General features: G+C 35.5%; 2 protein-coding genes across 6 annotated transcripts in view; one reads left to right on the top strand and one right to left on the bottom strand.

Moving 5' to 3' along the window:
* Positions 1 to 23,268, bottom strand: part of LOC123872588 — a 111,433-nt gene that overhangs the window by 9,439 nt on the left and 78,726 nt on the right. For all 5 annotated transcript variants that reach the window (XM_045916951.1, XM_045916946.1, XM_045916947.1 and 2 more), the window contains exons 7-10: positions 3,087 to 3,239; positions 2,502 to 2,603; positions 2,033 to 2,183; positions 1,788 to 1,874 (exon numbers count right to left, since the gene is read on the bottom strand). In XM_045916951.1, coding sequence (XP_045772907.1) covers positions 1,788 to 1,874; positions 2,033 to 2,183; positions 2,502 to 2,603; positions 3,087 to 3,239 — 493 coding nt within the window. The remainder of the gene's footprint in view (positions 1 to 1,787; positions 1,875 to 2,032; positions 2,184 to 2,501; positions 2,604 to 3,086; positions 3,240 to 23,268) is intronic.
* LOC123872596 (N-terminal Xaa-Pro-Lys N-methyltransferase 1-like) lies at positions 3,782 to 21,609 on the top strand. The gene is made up of 2 exons (XM_045916964.1): positions 3,782 to 4,545; positions 21,597 to 21,609. Exon 1 carries the CDS (start codon positions 3,861 to 3,863, stop codon positions 4,524 to 4,526), a length of 666 nt encoding a protein of 221 aa, XP_045772920.1. The 5' UTR covers positions 3,782 to 3,860; the 3' UTR covers positions 4,527 to 4,545; positions 21,597 to 21,609.

Below are 23,268 nucleotides of genomic sequence, written 5' to 3'. Positions count from 1 at the left end.
TTTTAGACCTAGAACTCTTAATATAGAATATCAGGTCTAACTTTTACAAGTATTTATCTTTTACCTGAAAGGAAAAGTTGACTGACTGACTAACTGACTGGTTGACTGATCTATCAACGCACAGCTCAAACTACAGGTTGGATACGTATTATGACGTAGAAATCCGCTAAAAGATTTTTGAAAATTTAGTCCCTAAGCGGGTAAGATATGGGTTTGAAATTGGTGTAGTCAACGCAGAGTCGCGGACATAAGCTAATTATTATGTAAAAAAGCTGTGGTCCTTGGAATATTCGGAGGGTGTATTTTGAAGGAGTACAAACGCACACTAATAAAGTATTTTGGGAAATTCACACCCAAGGGGTTCAAAAAGAGGGTAATTTTTGTAAATAACTCCACCACTTTGCCGATTCACGCTAGACAGTCAAAATTTTGAACGTAGACTTCAAAGTTAAAATATATGTAGATTGATAGATCTGTTTCAGTATTTTCGGAAATATTTAAAACTTTAGGGTCAGTTTAGCATCAAAAATTAAGAAAATTGTGACATACCTTACATAATAGCTAAAACCCCTAGTTTTTGGGCTTCTACATGAAGTACAAGTCGTCTGTAAAGCGAAATTCCAACTTAATAATATAATTCGTATTTTTCTTTTTGTCTAAAGCTTTTTTCTAACCGTCACAATATTGAATCGTGCCCATATTTGTTCACCTGATATACCTAATACAACGACTACAAAATGCGTAATAATAATATTATTATCTAATTTATGCGAGCATATTCTCGACGAGTTACTGTTTATGGGGATACTGTATTAGCTTTAGTGGGCAGGTATCGGATTCCACTCTATATTTGTTATCCTTTGAGCTTTTAAATCTAGACAAAAGATTAGATAATATTAATAAAGCTAACCCGATTGAATTTATTTCTTTACATTTTAAAATATTAACGCGAATGTTGTACAATGTGTTGCAGCTTATGCTTTTAATATTTTGTTACAAGGAGGATTAGGAATATTTTGTAGAATATAAGTTATGTTTACTATAATACGACTTCATAATATTCCTACTTTCCTCTCAAACTAACCGAAAAGTTTAAAAAATACGATAATACTTAGTCCACCCTCAGACCCGATGATCTGAGCCCTTACATTTTTTACTTAACAGGGAAGCTTGATTAATTGATAAATTAAGGGCAAATAAAGCTATGCGGAAAGGTCGACTAGCCTATAAGCCAAAGTAAATACTTGTACTTAATCACCTAACTTAAAAGCCCACGTCATTATCATGCAATGAATACCTTAAGATGAGGAATGTCGGCTCAGTGCTTGTTTAACTTATCTAATGTGTCTTTAGCTGTGTCAAGGTAAGATTTTATCCCAGCAAAATTACTATTTATATAACAACGAGGACAGCAGTTAACATCGATTAAAAAATACCTAATAGAATTTAGTATAGGAACCTACCTAAAGCAAATAGGTACCTATTTAAGGTATCCTATGATCCTTTATATTTTGTTATCATCGCATTTATTTCTCGTATCCGTACTCTGATAAAAGAATGAATGTGTTCTTAAATAAAAAGAGGTTCAAAATTTTATTTTCCAAAATAATTCTTTTTCATAAAAAAATAAAATTGAAAACGCTAACTCCTGACCTGAATATTTTTGTTAGCGCCATCTATTGAAATATGGTCAAATCACGTAGCAAGCGTACTTCATCAACCTACACTTTTGCTAGTTACACCATCTAGCGTCGAGTAGCTAAGCTAACTTCAGTTTCGAAACTTACCACTTTGTCTTAGACGGCGCTGACGACGCATCCTCACGGATAAACTCTCCCAGTCGTCATCCATGTTCGGTTGGTCCTCTTTTTCAACTGAAACAAGTTTTGTCTTATTATAAAAACTTCTGTTTTTTTTCTCGGATAAACTAAAGTAGGTATGTGCGTAGATGCCTACCTACTTACATGAAAAAATATTATTATTTTAGTAATATAAACTGATTATACCTAATATTATGTTTGTAGGTACATACCTTCCTCAGTTCTAGTCTTTGAATGTACTTGTGTTGCAACTCGCAATCCGCCCGCCATGAGATCGGTTGATTTTTCTAGATCAACTCTTTTTCGTCGCTCCGTGCCACCAGTTTCCTGTACTAAACTCGCGTCACTTGCTAACGATTTCGCCTGGTGAAAGAAAATGATATTATACAATAACAATACAAAAATTCAATAATTTGAGCCTCAATAGCTCAACGGTTGAAAAGCGTTTCAAACGTTCAAGCGTTCAAACCCACCCATTGCACTATTTTCGTACCCACTCCTGAATCAATGTATTGTCTATGTTTACAAAATATATCATCATGATCAACCCACGCCGGTTTACTACTGAGCTGCACTAGTATCCTCCCAGAATGAGAAAGGTTTGGCCATAATCTACCACGTTGGCCAAGTGCAGATTGGTAGTTGAAGGAATTGCCCTTTTGATTATCTCATTATACTCACCTCGTCTTTAGACAGTTCTTCGTCACAGAGTTGTTCTTGCTCCTTCGTGTGACGCGTTTCGGTCACAATCGTACCGTCCGGCCGCAAGGCTCGTAGCTCCTCCTAAAAATAAAATAACTTTCTCATTCACACGTTTACAAAGTATAATTAAAGTAACAAAAAGATATCCTTTCCCTATGTGCAAAATAAAGGAATATTTTGCACAAATAAAGGTCTTCTTCTATTTTACACACTTAGGGAACGAATTTTCAAAAAATCTTTTCTTTATGCTCATCTAGAGTGGGTGGCACTCATTGATTGGAAGCGCCACCCCTAAAGGTGGCATTAGACTTTATAAGGAAGTACTGCGCAAAATTTCACGCTTATGGGCCCACCAGTTTAAACTACGGGTTGGCCGACAGTACAGTATCATTAGTTTTATGTCCAATGAAGCTATCTAATGAAAAAGTAAACATTTGCGACGACACGCGTTTGTGCTAACGTTACTTGATTTAGCCGGTATCATTACCTTATATCAAAATGTATAATGTGCATGAATTGATCAAACTGAAGTCAATCAAAAAAATCTAAATCGAACCCGCATACCGTATCATCAGTAGTGACAGTGGTGTTGTAAGCGACGGTGTCCTTCACGAGTTTCGGGCCGCGCGGCACCAGCGCCAGCTGCTGCTCCGTCTGCACCTTCAGAGCATCTCGGATGTCCTCCTCCTTCGTCTCGTTAACTGCTGTTATAAGAGCCTGGAACAAAGAAAGAGTATTACTAGAAAAGCTGTAAAATATTAACTCAACTTTTAAGACCTACAAACACTTGGAAAAGCCAATCGGTGTGATGTGAAGTAAATTAGTACGAGAGGCTGCTTCGAGTGTTAGAGGTCAAAACCCTCCTAGATATTTAGTAATCCAGCAAAGTAAGCAAACTTTTTTTTCATCATCATTAACGACCTATCAAAGTACTGGTCACGCACGCACTTCTCGATGCAAAGTTCTTATGTAATTTTTGTTTCTGTATCATCAAAACAAGATTCAAGTTATTTGCACCTTAGTTATACCTAGAAACTTGAAACCAACGTTTGGAATTCGTTTTACCACGGGATTGGGATTCGGCTAATTAGTAGTTAAGTACTAAACACTCATTGTTCTGTGGCTTTTATTAATAGCGAGAAAGCAATATTTCTAATTAGGAAGTACCTTATATATACTTAGTCTGAGGGAAGTACCTACTTAAGGATTAAACGAGCAAGAAACTTATGTCAAAAAATTAGTGTCAAACTCTGGTCAAACTAACATGTCATGTTTTTGTAAGTTAGGCAGGTTAGGTCACCAACTCTCGTCAAAGAGTAGTATATTCTTTAGTCAACAATGACCGACAATGTTTTTTATAAGAACGCCGCGAAATACTGGGCTAATATACCAGCAACAATAGACGGAGTACTCGGGGGCTACGGTCACATCTCGGACGTTGACATCGACGGATCAAAACTATTTCTAAACCAGATACTATCGTCAGATAATAATGATCCACCGGGTATGAATCTGGCCTTGGACTGTGGCGCAGGTATCGGAAGAGTGAGCAAAAACCTTTTAATGCCTTATTTTCAGAAGGTTGATTTAGTGGAACAAGACGAAAAGTTCATTAACACCGCTAAAAGATTAATCGGCGCTAACAATGCTAAATTAGGAACACTGTACCAAATTGGACTTCAGGATTTCAAACCGCAAAAGGAATATGATGTCATTTGGTGCCAGTGGGTACTCGGGCACTTGGACGATTACGATTTAATTTCCTTTTTAGAAAGATGTAGTACAGCTTTAGCGAAAAATGGGGTTATTGTCATTAAAGAGAATATAGCTTCCTCTGAAGAAATAGAATACGACGAGGTTGATTCGTCTGTGACGCGTCCTCATAAATTAATGGAACAAATTTTCAAAGAGGCAAATCTTCGTGTTATAAAGTCTGACTTACAAAATGGTTTCCCTGAAGAAATTTATTCAGTTCACATGATCGCTCTTGTGCCTAGTAAATAAACAAAATAAAATATTTATAGTAATTTACTGTGGCTGATTTTGTTGATCTCGAAATCGAATGCTCTCTTTTAACACATGGAATAATACGAAAGATGAAAGGCAAAGCAATACATTTGGACCTGGTTATAGTATTTGTAGTTTATTTTAGCGATTATGTACAACTACATTGTAATACGACGTAAATCCTATTACTTTAATTTATTATAATAATCTCTCTAATATAAGGTACTTTAATATTCATTTCTTTGATTGTAAACGTTCATGATAAACGTCTTGTAAGAAAAAATATCTCAACTGTTCATCTGGTTATCCTTATTCAGTTGGAAGCTCACGTGCATCACTATTGTGATTAGGTCTAACTTAACGGTTTACAGGAATGTTCTCTACATCACATACTGAATGGAGCTTATCTATGATGGAGTGCCTCGTGGGCAGAATTCGTGATTGTGCTGTTAATGTTGGATCTGGGACGTGCCAGCAGTTGTGATATTCGCCAGAGCATTCACCGTTTTAGTTGCGAAATTCTTGCAACAGGCGCGGCAGCCGCAGCGGGCTTTGTGGAATTAGATTTACGTTTTTGCCGACCGTCTGTCCTTATTTCTCGGGAATGATCATTTTCGGATCCTTTAAGTACTTTAAAATCGTTAGGCTTATCGTTCCAACTTTTATGTTTTTACGTATCTATTAGGGTATAAATTAGGCATAGAGGTCTTAAGGTACCTACTATTAATACATCTATCGTAGGCATTCTTCTTCTTAGTTTTATCCGTATGGCATTAAAGCAGGTACCTAGGTACGTAATAAAGAAAATATGCCTAGTAAACTTCATCAGACTCTGAAATATCTAAATTAAAGCTAATTAATTAATTAGTATTATTTTCAGTGCAGAAGCGTACTAATCACTGCCCATAATATAAATATGAGTGTATATGTTGGTTTATCCTTTAACAGGGCTCTCTCCGTCACTCGTTTCATACAATCGTAGTTCCAATTTCATTTGAGAATTAAGCAACCAAAGTCCATGAAATTTTGCAGACATATTCTAGAAACTAATATCTGTGTCTGTGGTGGTTTAGATTTTTCTAAAAATATGTAGTTTTAAAATTACAGGGGCTCAAAAATTTGTATGAAAATTTTTAAGACCGCGTAACTTTGAAACCGAATATTGTAACAGAAATCTGGAAAACCACAGACATAGATATTAGTTTCTAGAATATGTCTGCAAAATTTCATGGACTTTGGTTGCTTAATATTCAAATGAAATTGGAACTACGATTGTATGAAACGAGTGACGGAGAGAGCCCTCTTAATCACACCGCATTGAAAGAATGGATTGACATATTTTGTTCATGGATACTGGATAAAGCTAAAAATAATGACATAGGCTACTTTTAACCCCAGAAAATAAATAAGTTTCCACGAGATTTTAATCCTAAATGCACGCAGACGAGGACAAAGTTGCGGGCTAAACCTAGTTAATGACAATTAACAAGAGTTCATCTCATGGTCAAAGAAAGAACAGTTAGTGATTGGTATCTCACCGCTCTAGCATTAGGGCGTCAGTCCATCTCGGGTAGTAAATAGTAATTTGACGGTACAGTTACATTCCGAAATCAATGCTCTTGAATCTTTAATGTTAGCTTAAATGAATACATTTCAATAGACCAAAAACGTACAATTTGATTGCTATTAAATTTAAATTACATGCATTATGTTATTACAAGAATTAGGTACCACCATATATGTATATCTACACCGTAAAAATGAATGAAATGAACAATAAAGAAAAGATTTTTTTTAAATTGTGTGCTAATTCATGGTTATTTTACATGCGAGATTTTTATATGAAATTAACAAGGAGATGAATAAAAAGATGAACTATTTGAACCCTTGCCTATATAACCTTGGAAAATATAATTAACTGACTGTGAAATATATCTAATGAAGTGATTTAACGAGGATGTTGGCCTGTGAGTGTGGAAGCATTACATCAGATTCGCGGCCAGACATAATAATTTATACAATGATGTAATATTTAATACGTGCTATACAACTGTAATTTTCTTCTCAACAATGTTTTTAATGATTGTTTAAAAAAACAACTTAGGTAGGTACGCCTATTATATCTTAAGATAGAACCATATCTATGAATTTGAAGATTTCGTTGGCCACATAATATTATTAACCTTTATCGTGTTATAGGATCTTTGATTCTTTAATACAGTTTACAAATGTGTCGTTTAGTTTTTAAACTTGAGTTAAAATCACGCACTGCTAACGATTTCTCGTACTATTATTTATATTACTGCCACTACTCATTACTCCTGAGTTTTAATAAGAATTTTCATTAAAAATATTTCATTAGGTATATTAGGTATGTAGATACAATAAAACATCAATGTATTGGCGTCACTCAGAAAAGCAGGTATTAATTAAATATTTTATCGAATTATTGGAATGTCCTCTCCAAAACCAACACAAAAAAAATTATTAAAAAAAAAACTAAAAGTTTTAATCACCAAATCAAACTCAATAAAATTTTTAATCAAATGTGGGTTGTTTACAAAAAGATACCAAAGCGAAATTAAGACAACGTGAGACACGTCCCGCTTCTGAATTATTGGCGTCACTCAGAAAAGCAGGTATTAATTAAATATTTTATCGAATTATTGGAATGTCCTCTCCAAAACCAACACAAAAAAAACACAAGTTTAATGTGTAAGGTTATCCGAGAGTTTTAATCTAAACAAACTAATGCCAAAATAAATAGTTTAATTAGAGCGTGATTGCTATCACAACATCTAATTATTCAGTTCACAATCCAAATACCGAAAATATGCGATATCGCTCCGAATCTCGGAAGGAGACTAAACTTAAACCTTCGAAACACCCGTATTTATGCAAGTTCAATCTTGTTGGCCGCCTAGCAACAGATTGTATGACATCGAATGAGCCAAATATCGATTTTATCAAACTACCTGCATTAGGTAAATTAATAATTTTATATTATTTTTGACAACTCAAATCAATTTTTAAAAATAACCTTACAAATGCTATTTTCAATAAAACTATTCTGAGGAAAAGTATTGAATATAACGTCAGAATAATTAAATTTAATTGGAAATAATTTAAAAAGTTTCACTAACTCGAATTTAAGTAGGTAAGTAGCTTGAATCTTAATTCTAAGCTCCATTTGATAAGTTTTACTTATATTATGACTTTATAGCTTTAGACCCTCAATAATAGAATAGGTTTTTACTTTACAGTGACACATTGATGATTGTGACTTTTACTTTATCCAAACCTTTGCCGATTCGAAATTCTCAAGTACAGTAGGATGACACAGAAAACGAAAATCAACATAAATCGTGTCCCTTTGGTCGTGAGTTGTGACTAAAATACATACAGTGACATTCAAAGTTACATCACCTAATGAGTGCGGCCACAAGATATTAAGAGGTTTCTGCTTAGATTATAAAAGGACTCATTGCATTACTTAAAGCCTTCGTTGGTTAAGGGCAAACACATATAATACGAGTATGTATGTAAGTGGTGATAACTCCATTTATCTCCTGGCCTCGGATATTGTAGCTGTCTATTAGTGAAAGAATTTTCAGAATCGAATCATTATAATATTACTCTCTACAAGCAAACTTACAAACTTTACCTCTTTATAATATTAGTATAGAAAACAAAAAACATTGGATTTTTATACCTATCTGGTTTTTTTTTTGCCGCAGGACTCCAATGTTCAAAAATCTGGAAATAATTTTATATTGCAAAGACAATGCTAAAAGGTTAAGGACTTTGCCATTCATTTTTAACAATATTCCTAATTTGGGCTTAGTTTTGGTAATCGTTACTATATTTAGCGAATTTCCTGTCATTGTAAGTTTTGGAAAGTTCATGGCTTACGCCAGGTCAAGTGAAACTTTATGACAAATTGTTTTACTAAAACAATGCTCGCAAAATGCGTTCACGTGTATTGTTGTTTTAATTATCGCATAGAATAAGGTTACTTATCAATTACATGCTCAATGAAGTTACAAGAAACAAACAATTTATTTATTAACGTTACCGAAACGTAGTCAAAAAGTCTTAGAGGACAGAAGTATAGGTGGACCAATTTGCAGGTAGAATGTCAAAACCACGTTAAAAGCCAATTCATTTATTTAAAGTAGCTTATGAAAAATCACGAAGCAAAATCTCACAAAGGTTGAAAAAGGATTATATGATTTTAATCCCATTATTAAATTTTATCAGTTCACATGGAGATCGAACAGAGATAAGACGCTGAAGAGTGCGAGCGAGAACATACTTGATTGCTTCGTGTTATAATTTAAAGAGAAAAATATATCCGATTCTATTAATGTAGCAATTGTATGTGCGATAATTTAAAAATCACTTTCCATTAAAAATCTCCAGTGAAATCATCTTGAAGAAAAAATAATTTCACTTCATGAAAATTATTTAAAAGTAGCAATATAATGCCCATCTCCAGACAGAAGGTTAATGGAAAAGAAATGAGAGGAGACCAAAGAAGTCGTAGCGCCAAATGAATTAAAAAAGTACCTACCTAAGTAATATCAATGGATCCCATAAATGGATTTTATCAGCAGACATCTCTCAAATCTAGTTTTATTTTATATTAATTAATACTTAATTTATTTATACATAACTTTTTTTGAAAAGTAAAAGTAATGTCAAAGCATGCCGCTGAACCGGTTGTCACATGCTGCGCACACGCATATTTAACCGGATTCTTCAGAACGAAACCCCCTTTTATTCTCATGAATATCAGATTAACAATCGCATTTTGTGAAAGGTCTATATTTTTTCTTAAGGAAGGACAAGTGGTGTATCACTAATGGAACAACCTACAAACTGTATAATTAAAATAAATAAAAAATACATACATTTGGGGATTGGTAAAACTTTAATAGATCAATTACAAAGCGTGTTGGGTATATAGGTACTCGAAGTTACTAAGTAGTTACATTATATAATTTTTTTATCGTAATGTATCTATTACCTACACTTCAAGTAAATTCTTACATATCAAAAATTATGAAACCGGCAGGATTCAAACCTACGTCTCCCTTGGGTATTGCACTCCAGGTTTGATGCAGGCTCAAATTCTGCTGCTGCTTCCGGAATTTTTAATATGTAAATATGTATGTAGGTATTTAAAAATATTTAGTTACCAGTATCCACTACCGTATTTCGATCACATGTGGTGCGGTAAGGGTATCCTAGAGACACTGATGACAACAGAACCAAAGGTCGCTCACCAACAAGATGATTTGACCAGTTGAGAGTATGCAATCCTTGCACATTCTACACGATCCCGAAAGTGGCCACTAACAGAGGACGATGAAAACAGCTGATCAATTCGTGACTGGAATTTTGCCAGGGCCACGATTCTTAGTATTAAAGGAACCGGAAAGATAAACCTACCTTACTAACTTTTTACCATATGAATAAACCTTCTGATGGACATAGGTACATTATTGAGAATCAGAAGCTCAGGCCATTTGGGTCCCAAAAATTACAAATTAAAAAATTGATGTAATTTTTTAATTTGTAATTTTCAGGAATGTTTATTGTTATTTTATAATAACAATAAACATTCCTGAATATATTAAGATATCTTGACACTAGCTGATAAGATCAACGCCTACCAATAAACTGAGAAGCATTCTAAGATTCTAAGCTTCAAAATGTAAATTGAAATTGATTGAAGCTTACAACATTCAGTGCCTATTACCTCTAACTAATTTATATCTGAGGCTATAGAATGCGATATTATTTGAATAATTGTCTTTATTCATGAGGATTGCGAGAGACTGAGATAAGGCGGGAAAATATTATCCGATTCAATGTAATTCAGCCATAATTTTACGTTTATTGTTCAATATTATTATTATATTTATAGCACAGCAATAGTGAGTATAAAACTTATGTTAACGTTTAAAACAGATTTCATACCACAGCATACTTTACTTAATAATACATTTCAGGTTCTAGATTATACCCGGAACTGTCTGAAAATCTAAACTATCTGAAAGATGTCGCATTTTTTCTCTCTTGGGCTTCTTTAACTGGTTACTGGTGGTAATTAGGGGTTGCTACTTTGATCTTGATCTGTTATTCTTATATTTTGAACACTTTATAATAACGAACCTGTTTTGTGTATCTTTTGTACACAATCACATAATTCAAACGTGAGAATTTGTTGATTGCGAGGCGTAAAATGTGTAAGGTAATCAAGTTAGCGTGGGTTAATCCAGAATTAATAGAGCAAAGAAAGCCTATTTTTCTAAACACACGTTAATTGTGTGGTACATACAGTGTTTGTACTTCTTTTAATTCTCCGTGTGCAACTACACGACTTAATTAAACTATTCAAGCAACAAGTAACAAGACATTTCGCATAAGCAAGACTGAGCTCCTGATTCAAGTAGCTTTGTCAAAGACAGCTACTAAGTGGATATTCGTGTCCTCCCCAACTAAACGCTATTTTGCCTTAAGCTAAATGTAGTCGTTGTAACAATATCATGTTAAAATATGTTTTCATGATCAACCCATTTCCACCCCACTACTGAGTACGGGTCTCTTCACAGAATGAGAGGGTTTAGGCCATAGTCTGCCACGCTGACCCATTGCGGATTGGCAGACTTCACACACCTTTGAGAACATGGAGAACTCTCAGGCATGCAGGTTTTCTCACGATGTTATCCTTCACCGTTAAAGAAAGTGATATTTAATTGCTTAAAACGCACATAACTGAAAAGTTAGTGCGTGCCCGGGATCGAACCCCCGACCTCCGATTAGGAGGCGGACGTTCTAACCACTAGGCTATCACAGTTATTTTACTGTAATTATGTTTTACTGTAAATATATGTTTTACTGTTTTACTGGTTTTTATATGTTTTATTAGGATGGCAAATGAATTCAAATGAACGTTCACAAGTGATTTTGAATCATCAAAAGAATCCACCACGGGTTTGGGATGCCATTCTTTACCGAGAAGAAACAGCAAGAAACTCTTTTATTTATTGAAAGTGTGTAGTCGGTAAGGTAAAGCAAAATATGATTTTCAAAAAAAATTACAGACGATAAAATTTTATATCGAAATCAATACTAATTTTATGACGCAGTATAAATTTTGAAACCATTAAAATATATGTCATGGGTATAACCTTCCTGAGTAATTTAAATCGTACGTGACATTATTTGTAAATCAATTTTGGAAATAATAAATAGTGAATTTTACTAAGATAGTAGCACCTGCTTGCTACTTCATCCGTGTGATATAATTTTTATACTCGGCCTCGCAGCAATTAAAGAAGCTATATATTATTGAATGCATTTAGAATCGGATCATTAGTGTCGGAGGTTAAGTATCCCCTGCGTATCCATACGTACAAACTTTGCCTCTGTATAATATTATAGTGTGCATGGAGTGAAATCGTGCTTTATTCAAATAAGAACTTGCTGTCACGACATTTGAAAAAACCAATGGAGCATCGATTCGGATGTTATAAGTAAAATATGCGATACTAAACGTTATTGGACAAACTTGTTGAACAAGTCTTTCCAAGACGATTTATACGACGAGACGAAAAGCTAGTCATAGAATAATTGCTAAATTCCCAGGAAAATTTATCTAGTGTTTCATCTCTGCAGATGTCGCTAGAAAGCCCGTGAAGCTGCGACAGTGTGATCCATTAGATAGTAGAGGTCACATCAATTGTAATTTGTATATGTTGTATGCAACCCACGTAAACATTGTCGTTTAAGTACCGATTTAAATATATGAATAGTCAAATGGGAAATCTCGATCAATTTATTTCATCTGAAATAGCAATGCAGAAGATTAAAGTTCGTACTGAAACCCGAATTGAAAGCAATTTACCAACTAGGCAAATAGGTAAGTATTACAATTATTATCAACGTTGTACTGATTCTTAAATAATATGTATACTGTATAGGTATAACAAGTGTAAATTAAAAATTTATAACACCCCCGACAAGTGAAGGTTACAGTAACTAGAAAAGAGCTGATAACTTTCAAATGGCTAAACCGCTTATTTGGATTATAGCTAAGAGCACCTCGATCAAGCCACCTTTCAAACAAAAAAACTAAATTAAAATCGGTTCATTAGTTTAGGAGCTACGATATACCACAGACAGATACACAGATAGATGGATACAAAGATATACAGAAGTTTGAACGTTACTCCCGTTTTAAAAAAATTAATCGATTGCTCTACTCAAAATACCTTTCATAATTCGTACCGCATATTCAGTTTAAACATTTTACAAATGTAGAGCTTCTGCATCACTAAGTATTCTCGGTACAATAAATTCAGAGGAGCTTATTTTAAATTACACAATTATACGCACGCAATACCTTACTCCTTGCAGGCACATTTACCGGTATTCGCTAGCCATGAATGAAATTCCGAAAGCTATCTCCAGCGTGGGTCGTAGACCAGGCGTTAGATAAACGAACGTCTCATTAATACCTCTCTTCCTTAATGGTGTACTGCGAAACGGGGAGCCATTTGTTAGAACTAATTTTGCAATATTCCACAGCCCCATACCCATACCTATTAATTGTTTTCATGTAAGCGTATGGCACGTACAAGTTTCTATTGCCTACATGCACACGTCTTTTACTTGCAATCCACTACCTACACACTTTTTCATCTATACATATAGTAAAATTGTAGAAAAGTGGTGTCTGTACAATGGAAATATATAAAAAAAAAGTAGCAGGGGTTGTTATTATATCGATGCCGAACCCGAAATTGTAATTAATTTTTTTTTTGTCTGTTTGTCTGTTTGTCTGTTTGTCTGTTTGTCTGTTTGTCTGTGTGTTTGTGCACGTTAATCTCAGAAACGGCTTATTCGATTTAGATACGGTTTTCACTAATATATTGTAGTAAGCTTCACTTAGGATTTAGTGTTTATTTCATGTCAATCGGTTCATAAATAAAAAAGTTATGTCAATTTAAAGAATCACGGCGCCTCGCGCCTGAGCGTCCGTGGCTATATAAAGCGCGAAAAGTCACTATTCCACGCGAACGAAGTCGCGGGCACAGCTAGTTGTAAAATAAACCTATCTAGGTATTATATTGAAAAGTTGATAATAATATACCTATATTATTATCAACTTTTCAATATAGTACCTAGATAGGTAGGTAGGATATTTAGTACCAGAATTTACCTAAATTCTGTCGTAAATTTTCGTAAAGTATGATTTTTTTAGGATAGACTTAAATGTAGATGATGTTCATGACTTCATGAACATGGATTTAAAAGTTTTTAAAAACCCCGAGGGAATTCGTTGACTTTCCGGGGTAAAAAGTAGGGCCTGCGTCCGTTTGTTCGTTGAAATTGGTGTGGAGAGCCGTGAAAAGACTTACGTATTCATAATATTAGTATGAATCGACATACAAATATTATAGGTATAGTATATGTAGTAGTATAATAAAGTAATACATGATTTCCGACATGATACGAAGATACATGATACAGTGAAGTATGTATTGACAAAGTATTATTGGCTAAGCTGCTTATTGGAACATAACCTGACAATCTCCCTTCGACAGAACGACCGACCTTCAATAGGTAACTATAATGTAGATGTAGATATATAAACAATAAACATTCTGTTGGAGCATGGAAAATATGCAACAGGTTTACGTTACGATTTTTCAAAACTATTTTGTTAATCATTTTTATAAGCTTAATTTAAGATTTATCAATTACTACTTTTTAAGGACGCCTTTAAAAGTTTTTGAACTCTATCTTTAGTGGAGATCTATCTTATAGAGAAAACCTTTACATGCAGTCGCAAGTTTTGTTTGACGATTTCAGCTGATAAAATATATCAACCAGTCAGCTTTTCTTTCATATATAAATGTGTATACTAATTATATGGTAAGTTCTCTTACCCCCTTGCCCCCAAATGCTCTGTCGTGATAATGGTCAAAAGCTCACGTCTTGTTATCGTTAATACATGGTAGTTGAATGCTTGTTATCAATAAACGAAACATTGATAGGTAAATATTTTGATTAAGTACTACCAAAAAATGCTGTAGCTATAATAAGGTACAACAAAATAATCTCGATGTTGTAAGGACATAGTTTAGTAACGGAACAAGGGAGAGTATTAGCCAATAGCCTGTATTATAACAATTGTACACTAGCCTTGAGTGGGCAGCCGTCTGACCTTTGCACTACCTGTTTCATTTAAAAATCATCAAGAGTAAAGCACTTGGAGTTTCTAAGTTCCGTACCTATTTTTTGATTTTGATACTTTTGTTTTCTTTCAAAATGTACCTACGTAGCTTATTTACGACTAGTCGCAAGATAACTTACTGCACAGTTATCTTGCGACTTGTCAACGTTTATGTCCTTGTTTTCCCAGATAGCTGAAATATTAATTTTGAAGGATTGCAAAAATGTATTTCAACATTCTTGGAGATAGGTTAGAACGTTTATCATTTTTAGTTTTTCTACTAAAGACCCGAGACTTCCTCGTATTATACACACAAACCACCATTACCACTCAACGGTTCATCTCAACAATAAATAAATATTTACGGTATCCTAAAACATCCGCATCGTTTAATCTCCGTAAGTATCGGTATTCGGTATTTGCAACTGGTATAATATTAATATTGTTATTGCTTCACATTGCCAGTGCGAAATATCTGGGAATATTATTAGGCAATGTTTTATTACGACTGTGGTTGGGCCCACAAACTACTAACCTGCATTTCGGCCTTGAGAAATCCATTTCGTACGCCCTTTCTCGATGATGGTTGAGAGCAATAAATCCTTTGCTATGTGCCAAGGATAATGATATACAAAATACAAAATATCTTATAAACTGGTACCTATACAATCTCTTGAGTTTGGAATGTAGGTCCAGAAGAAACTGAAGGCACTTGAGTTACAGGTGTTGTCTGAGCTGAAGTTCGCTTTCACAAATATGTACTTTGTTCTTGACAAAAAATAATAACGTACTTTTTTTAATTGTTACTTCTTATATTGCAACACAAGAATTCACTCTGGCATAACTTTTAGAATCTGCTAAGCTTACGTGAAGTGCAAAAATTGCTGAATATCTTGCTGTTTTTTTTTTCTGAAACAGATACTGATTGTGATAGATAAGTGCGCTTTTGATATTATATGTAGAAACCGAAGCGAAAATTGTATGTCTATGGTAGAAACATAAACAACTAAATGATTGAGAAATATTTCTATCATATTTTTAAAAACACTATGCTGCAAGCTACAATTAGTAATGATCTACAAAACCTTTAATGGCTTTCAGTTGTCTCATTATTTAAAGCTATTTTCTCTTTCATGTCTTGTAAACGACACCACTGGATGGCACCACTGGACTGGAATGAGGTTGTAAGTTAAATAAAACAATACAAGCGTAAATTAAAAATTTATAACACCCCCGACAAGTGAAGGTTACAGTAACTAGAAAAGAGCTGATAACTTTCAAACGGCTGAACCGATTTTTTTGGATTATAGCTAAGAACACTCTCGATCAGACCACCTTTCAAACAAAAAAACTAAATTAAAATCGGTTCATTAGTTTAGGAGCTACGATGCCACAGACAGATACACAGATACACACGTCGAACTTATAACACCCCTCTTTTTGGGTCGGGAGTTAAAAATTATAGTCAGCGGTGGTGTGGTTAGCCAAAAATAATTAATTATTGTACGCGGACACACTAGTGGTGATGACTGGCGTTGATTGTGTTGTTGAAGACATGTTCTCTTCTACTAAGGTCATCTCTCATCTCCCTCTGTTCTATGCAACCATCTAACCTTTATTTAGCAAGCCTTTCGTCCTCGACATCCATATTTGCTTACATAAGGCTTGCACTTAAATTAAAACGACACAAAACGATCCTCAATAAATAACCTGGTATGGTAGATAAAAAGACAGTTTCGCAACAGACGGCACAAAGTTGAAATTTGATAGCGGATCTTGAAAAGCGTACAAGACTAACACAGCGGGACTATACTTTAGACTATTTTCGCCTCTATTATATTTCTAACGATTGAAGACACTTCCGAAGACCGTAAATAACGCTTATCTCTGTACATGAGGCTCTCTTCTTATTAGGTAAGATGGTCATTTGAACTTTAAATAATTGTATAATATTGCCGGGCGGTAATGTATTGATATTGTCATATTTGCGATTGCTTTACATTCATAACTAACATTAAGAAATCTTTATAACCTATAAGCACCGTTTCTGAAAGTACAGTGAACTTATAATTTATTTTTCATGTTTAAAAAACAGTTGTGACCCACTATCGATCAGTTAGTGCCTGTTAGTACTACATACGAGTAGAAGTAAACTGTGTCATACCTAAAATAATATACAATAAAGTTTCTTACAGGGTGATAAAACCTAGATCAGAATGTTTCGGAACGTCTACCTAGCTTTAATGATAAACTGGTTCCGATAAGATGTGATTTATTAGACTTGTATGGATTCCTTCATCCGGATCAACCCATCGCCGTGCCGGCCCATTACTGAGCACAGGTCTCCTCTCAGAATAAGAAGGGCTTAGTCCACCACGCTAATGCCCGGTATTCAACACCCGACCTCACGACTAGTAAGTGAATGTCTTGAGGCCGTCACTGCTCAATAAATTCCTTAATTGCCGCTAATTATCAAAAATCGAAGAAACAACACAGCACACTGACGGAAAACAACGATATTAAGTATATTGGTTACAAGGCGTATCAGCACAAGTTATATTCCAGTTATCAGATCAGGATTCACTATAGTAGTTTAATAAATAAACACTTGTAAAACTTGATCTAATAGATACCCGGGTACGTCTAGTTACGCCGCGCCCTGTACAAGTCGATAGTCATTCAAAACGTGTAATTTCATCGAGAGAAATCAAACTCAGTAACCTAGATAAATTTCACAGGAAAGAAAATGCTGGGATATCATCCAAGCCCAATAAGTCAAGTAGAAATTACTTGATCGAGCAAGGTAGACCAGTTGTCAGCAATGTCCGCGAAAGTTATTGTGGTCACAGACTAAAGATGAACAAGACACAGGCTGCTAATAAGCGAAGTAAGAAAATAGTACTGTAAAAACTCACCGAATGTGAACCTTTTTTTTAAATGTAACATACCTACCTGGAAACCTGAAGTTGGTTCCCCAGGCAATTAAGGAGTATATGCTCTACCAACATTTTCCATTTCGAGCTTAGAATGTTTGACGTTAAAAAGTTTGATGTGTCGACTGTCAAGCCCGAACAAGTGGAGGCTAAGGATCAGGTCTACCTATTTATTAATTTATTCTAATGTTAGCCGCGTAAGTAGGTGCTTAATATGTGCAGTCAACATACAATTATCAGCACACTATTATAAAAATTAAATAATCTAATAATAATAAATAAAAAAATAAATATAATCGGCCTTTCTTTTATTAAAACTTGTATCTGCACGCGAGGCTTGTTCCACCTTTTTCCTTTAGTCTGTGTGTGAAGTTGCGAACATAGTTGTAAGATAAACCTGTCTATGTTACTGTCTGCATTTATTATTTTAGCAAGGAAATACTTATGTTTTTGCTCGCCGTATAGAAATTTTCTATGAAGACTTGTCATTCCGAACAAAATTTTTATGGAACCATACTCGTTTTTACTTGTTTTTGCTAACAACTTGATATCCAGTGTCATACTAATTTTAATAGATTTTTGTACAGAATAGCTATTCTAAAATGTATTTTGATCAATGATTACTGTACTTCATAAGTGGCCTAAAAATTTTAATAGGTAAAACTTTGACTTAAAAATCAAACAATCAACAAATCAGTGGCAAAATATCATAGACTAGCGACCCGCCCCGGCTTCGCACGGGTGGACATTTATTTTTTCTATTTTCCGGGATAAAATATAGCCTATACGGATTCGGAAGAATCCCTCTAAGTAATGGTAAAAGAAATTTTGAAATCGGTCCAGTAGTTTTTGAGCCTATTCAATACAAACATACAAAAATACAAAGGTTTCCTCTTTATAATATTATAGTAGTCGAGAGAAGAAAACTAGTATAGATTCAGATTTAAGGGTAATAAACAAAGCTGGGATTTCAAACTTATTCTACCAAAGTACTTGTAAGTAGGACTCTGCTTTAGAAAGAATTTGTATAAAAGTTCGTTACGTAACTACAACTACACAGTATTCACTGATAACTTTGTAAAAACAAATCTAACGAGTACTGTAATGATACTTTAGCATGACTACACTGTTCGGAGAAAGATTTCTACTATATTAAGTGCACAATAGGTGAGTTAATGAGGTATCGAGACTCGAGTTATGCCTTACATGGGGCGTAAAAAGTCATGATGCTCTTAACCTTTCCCACTTAGGGCTGTTATGTAATAATGATAAGTGAAAAATTTAAATATCACTACATAAGATAAGTTTCCCTAGCGCACTCCCCAGGACTCTCCATACAGACATACGAGTAGTTTGCATCTCTTTGAATATAAAGTAATCAAGTTTTGCAAATACTTTCTAGAAACAAATTTCTGTGCCATGTGATTCACCAGAATTCCATAAAAATGTGTAGTTTCAAAGTTACAAAGAAAAGTGAAAAAGATGTGTAGGTATACATCTTTGAGCCCGTGTAACTTTAAACTACACATTTGTACAGATATCTGGAAAACTACAAAGACAGATATTGATCTTTAGAACGTCTCTTGAACATTTCGTTGAGTTTGATCGGTTAATATTTTCAAATGAGAACAAAAATACGTTTGTTGGGAGCGCGCTAGGGATGAACTCCTCTTAAAGTTCGTAACAAAACTAAATATTGACAAGAAAAATCGTTTTAATAATATTATTATATACTACGCATAATTTGAAAATATATTATAATATGTACAGTGTACACCGAAACCTTTCCCTAGTATGACATCATAATATTAACAACCTGATCAAATCATCTATACTAATAAATAAAATTGGAGTGTCTGTCTGTCTGTCTGTCTGTCTGTCTGTCTGTCTGTCTGTCTGTCTGTCTGTCTGTCTGTCTGTCTGTCTGTCTGTCTGTCTGTCTGTCTGTCTGTCTGTCTGTCTGTCTGTCTGTCTGTCTGTCTGTCTGTCTGTCTGTCTGTCTGTCTGTCTGTCTGTCTGTCTGTCTGTCTGTCTGTCTGTCTGTCTGTCTGTCTGTCTGTCTGTCTGTCTGTCTGTCTGTCTGTCTGTCTGTCTGTCTGTCTGTCTGTCTGTCTGTCTGTCTGTCTGTCTGTCTGTCTGTCTGTCTGTCTGTCTGTCTGTCTGTCTGTCTGTCTGTCTGTCTGTCTGTCTGTCTGTCTGTCTGTCTGTCTGTCTGTCTGTCTGTCTGTCTGTCTGTCTGTCTGTCTGTCTGTCTGTCTGTCTGTCTGTCTGTCTGTCTGTCTGTCTGTCTGTCTGTCTGTCTGTCTGTCTGTCTGTCTGTCTGTCTGTCTGTCTGTCTGTCTGTCTGTCTGTCTGTCTGTCTGTCTGTCTGTCTGTCTGTCTGTCTGTCTGTCTGTCTGTCTGTCTGTCTGTCTGTCTGTCTGTCTGTCTGTCTGTCTGTCTGTCTGTCTGTCTGTCTGTCTGTCTGTCTGTCTGTCTGTCTGTCTGTCTGTCTGTCTGTCTGTCTGTCTGTCTGTCTGTCTGTCTGTCTGTCTGTCTGTCTGTCTGTCTGTCTGTCTGTCTGTCTGTCTGTCTGTCTGTCTGTCTGTCTGTCTGTCTGTCTGTCTGTCTGTCTGTCTGTCTGTCTGTCTGTCTGTCTGTCTGTCTGTCTGTCTGTCTGTCTGTCTGTCTGTCTGTCTGTCTGTCTGTCTGTCTGTCTGTCTGTCTGTCTGTCTGTCTGTCTGTCTGTCTGTCTGTCTGTCTGTCTGTCTGTCTGTCTGTCTGTCTGTCTGTCTGTCTGTCTGTCTGTCTGTCTGTCTGTCTGTCTGTCTGTCTGTCTGTCTGTCTGTCTGTCTGTCTGTCTGTCTGTCTGTCTGTCTGTCTGTCTGTCTGTCTGTCTGTCTGTCTGTCTGTCTGTCTGTCTGTCTGTCTGTCTGTCTGTCTGTCTGTCTGTCTGTCTGTCTGTCTGTCTGTCTGTCTGTCTGTCTGTCTGTCTGTCTGTCTGTCTGTCTGTCTGTCTGTCTGTCTGTCTGTCTGTCTGTCTGTCTGTCTGTCTGTCTGTCTGTCTGTCTGTCTGTCTGTCTGTCTGTCTGTCTGTCTGTCTGTCTGTCTGTCTGTCTGTCTGTCTGTCTGTCTGTCTGTCTGTCTGTCTGTCTGTCTGTCTGTCTGTCTGTCTGTCTGTCTGTCTGTCTGTCTGTCTGTCTGTCTGTCTGTCTGTCTGTCTGTCTGTCTGTCTGTCTGTCTGTCTGTCTGTCTGTCTGTCTGTCTGTCTGTCTGTCTGTCTGTCTGTCTGTCTGTCTGTCTGTCTGTCTGTCTGTCTGTCTGTCTGTCTGTCTGTCTGTCTGTCTGTCTGTCTGTCTGTCTGTCTGTCTGTCTGTCTGTCTGTCTGTCTGTCTGTCTGTCTGTCTGTCTGTCTGTCTGTCTGTCTGTCTGTCTGTCTGTCTGTCTGTCTGTCTGTCTGTCTGTCTGTCTGTCTGTCTGTCTGTCTGTCTGTCTGTCTGTCTGTCTGTCTGTCTGTCTGTCTGTCTGTCTGTCTGTCTGTCTGTCTGTCTGTCTGTCTGTCTGTCTGTCTGTCTGTCTGTCTGTCTGTCTGTCTGTCTGTTTGAAAAGGCTAATCTTGGGAACGGCTGAACCGATTTTGACGGGATTTTCACAGACAAGTAGAGAATTGACCAGGGAGTAACATAGGCTACTTTTTTAACCGACTTTCAAAAAGGGAGTTGTGTTTTTCTACCTTTGTACACCGAAATCTCCGAGATTTCTGAACCGATTTGCGTCATTTCTTTTTTAATCGATAGAGAAACTTTGCGACATTGTTTCATAAAAAATTTGGAGTCCAACTCCTCAATCCTGATGCTGCAAGGGATCTGACCAATCCACGCAGGCGAAGCTGCGGGCATCAGCTAGTAATATTATAAAAGTCACCGCATTACAGGTAACCTAATAACTCTAAATATGTTACTGCAACATTCGTGGCTGTTTGACCGAATCGTGTTAAAAATGTAGCCTCACTGAATATGAAATCGTTAGCCCAAATACCGACATGTACCAAACAATGCCACACAATAACTATATTATTATGCGTTTGTATTTCGGAAATCAAATCGATAACGATTCGTGCTACTAACCTTCCAATTTAATAGTTAATTACAAAGCTATAAATATCTATCAAATAAATAATAATTCATAATATAACTATTAAAAATATGGCCCCGATTCTAATTCAAATAAAATGGAACTGAAGTTCTAGGCAATCGGTGTCGACATCACTATTACGATAATCTGAGAAACAATAAGGTATACTTGCTTGAACATTTATTATTAAAAGAATCTTTGAATGCTATTAGAACTATTAATGCTTTTAAAGGGACTTACATTTACATATTTCTAGATAATACTACGTAAGTTTCGGTCTTTTAAAAATATCGCGGAATCTCTTTGATTTTCCAGGTTTAAAAGTTCGTTTCCAAGATGCTTAAGCTATCTCTGTACCAAAAGATGATGCCCCTGACTTCTTCGGTGCGTATGAATTACTTTTTTATCCCGTGTAAACTCTTTGGATTTCCGTGATCAAAAGTTGCCTATGCAGGCTGCAAGCTTTTTCTCTGTGGCTTTCGCGAAAATCGGTTAAACAGTCGTTGGTTTGTTGGTTTATCCTTCAATACCGTCACAACGGAGCAACGGATCGACGTGATTTTTTGCATGCGTAACGGGTATAGTGACCTGGAGAGGTGACATAGGCTACTTTTTATCCCCGATAATCAAAAAGATTTCCCACGAGATTTTTAAAAACCTTTGATGACTATATTGAGTTAAAATTGAATTAATTAATCAATGAGATCTTTGACTAGCCTTAAAATACAAAAGTCGAACTAATTACACATAGAAAATGTAATATTACACAAAGGGAATGAACCGATGATTCCTTTCTTATGGCAGCTGGTTCAACCACTTTATTATTTATAAAGATTGCATTTAAGGATTCAAGACGCGTCTATGGACATACATTATATTCCACGAATACAACCTGTTTACAATGTACCATGTATTGTAGAGTGACGAGTGTGTGATAAAATTGGGTGGAACATTTTACACTCGAGAAATCATGGGCTTGACTGTTTGGCACTTGTTTGGCACTAGGACACGGGTTATCATCACCATGCTTTTCATTATCAACATTGGTTAACTGATTGGTTACGTAGTAATTTTAAGAAGCTATAATTGTTCTTTCATCACTGGTAGATATTTATTTTATAGAGATATGTGCTTCACTTTTTATCTTTTTACTATTGTTAATTTTTGGTAGGTACAATAAGTAAATAAAAAAATTATATAACCAACCCGTAGCATCTTTGGATTTGGTCCGAGAAAATTGTAGACCCCTGCTAGCTATTAATAATTTTCACTTAACCTATTGAAGTTGTTGCTAACCACGTACGGGAAAATTTTACTTATACAATAGTTAGGTACTTCTGCTCATAAACTACTATGACTGTGCGTTAAATAATAGAAAGTTCTGAATGGTAGGAAACTCGAAATTTGCACGTCTAGCATTATATGCATTTATGACAATAGAAAA

The sequence above is a fragment of the Maniola jurtina genome, chromosome 15, assembly GCF_905333055.1.
Source record: "Maniola jurtina chromosome 15, ilManJurt1.1, whole genome shotgun sequence".
Lineage (NCBI taxonomy): Eukaryota > Metazoa > Arthropoda > Insecta > Lepidoptera > Nymphalidae > Maniola > Maniola jurtina.
The sequence above is the reverse complement of the archived record's forward strand: the minus strand, read 5'-3'. Positions and strand labels throughout refer to the sequence as shown.

Excerpts from the sequence above, each read along its gene's own strand:
- LOC123872596 (XM_045916964.1), top strand. The coding sequence starts at position 3,861 with ATGACCGACAATGTTTTTTATAAGAACGCCGCGAAATACTGGGCTAAT.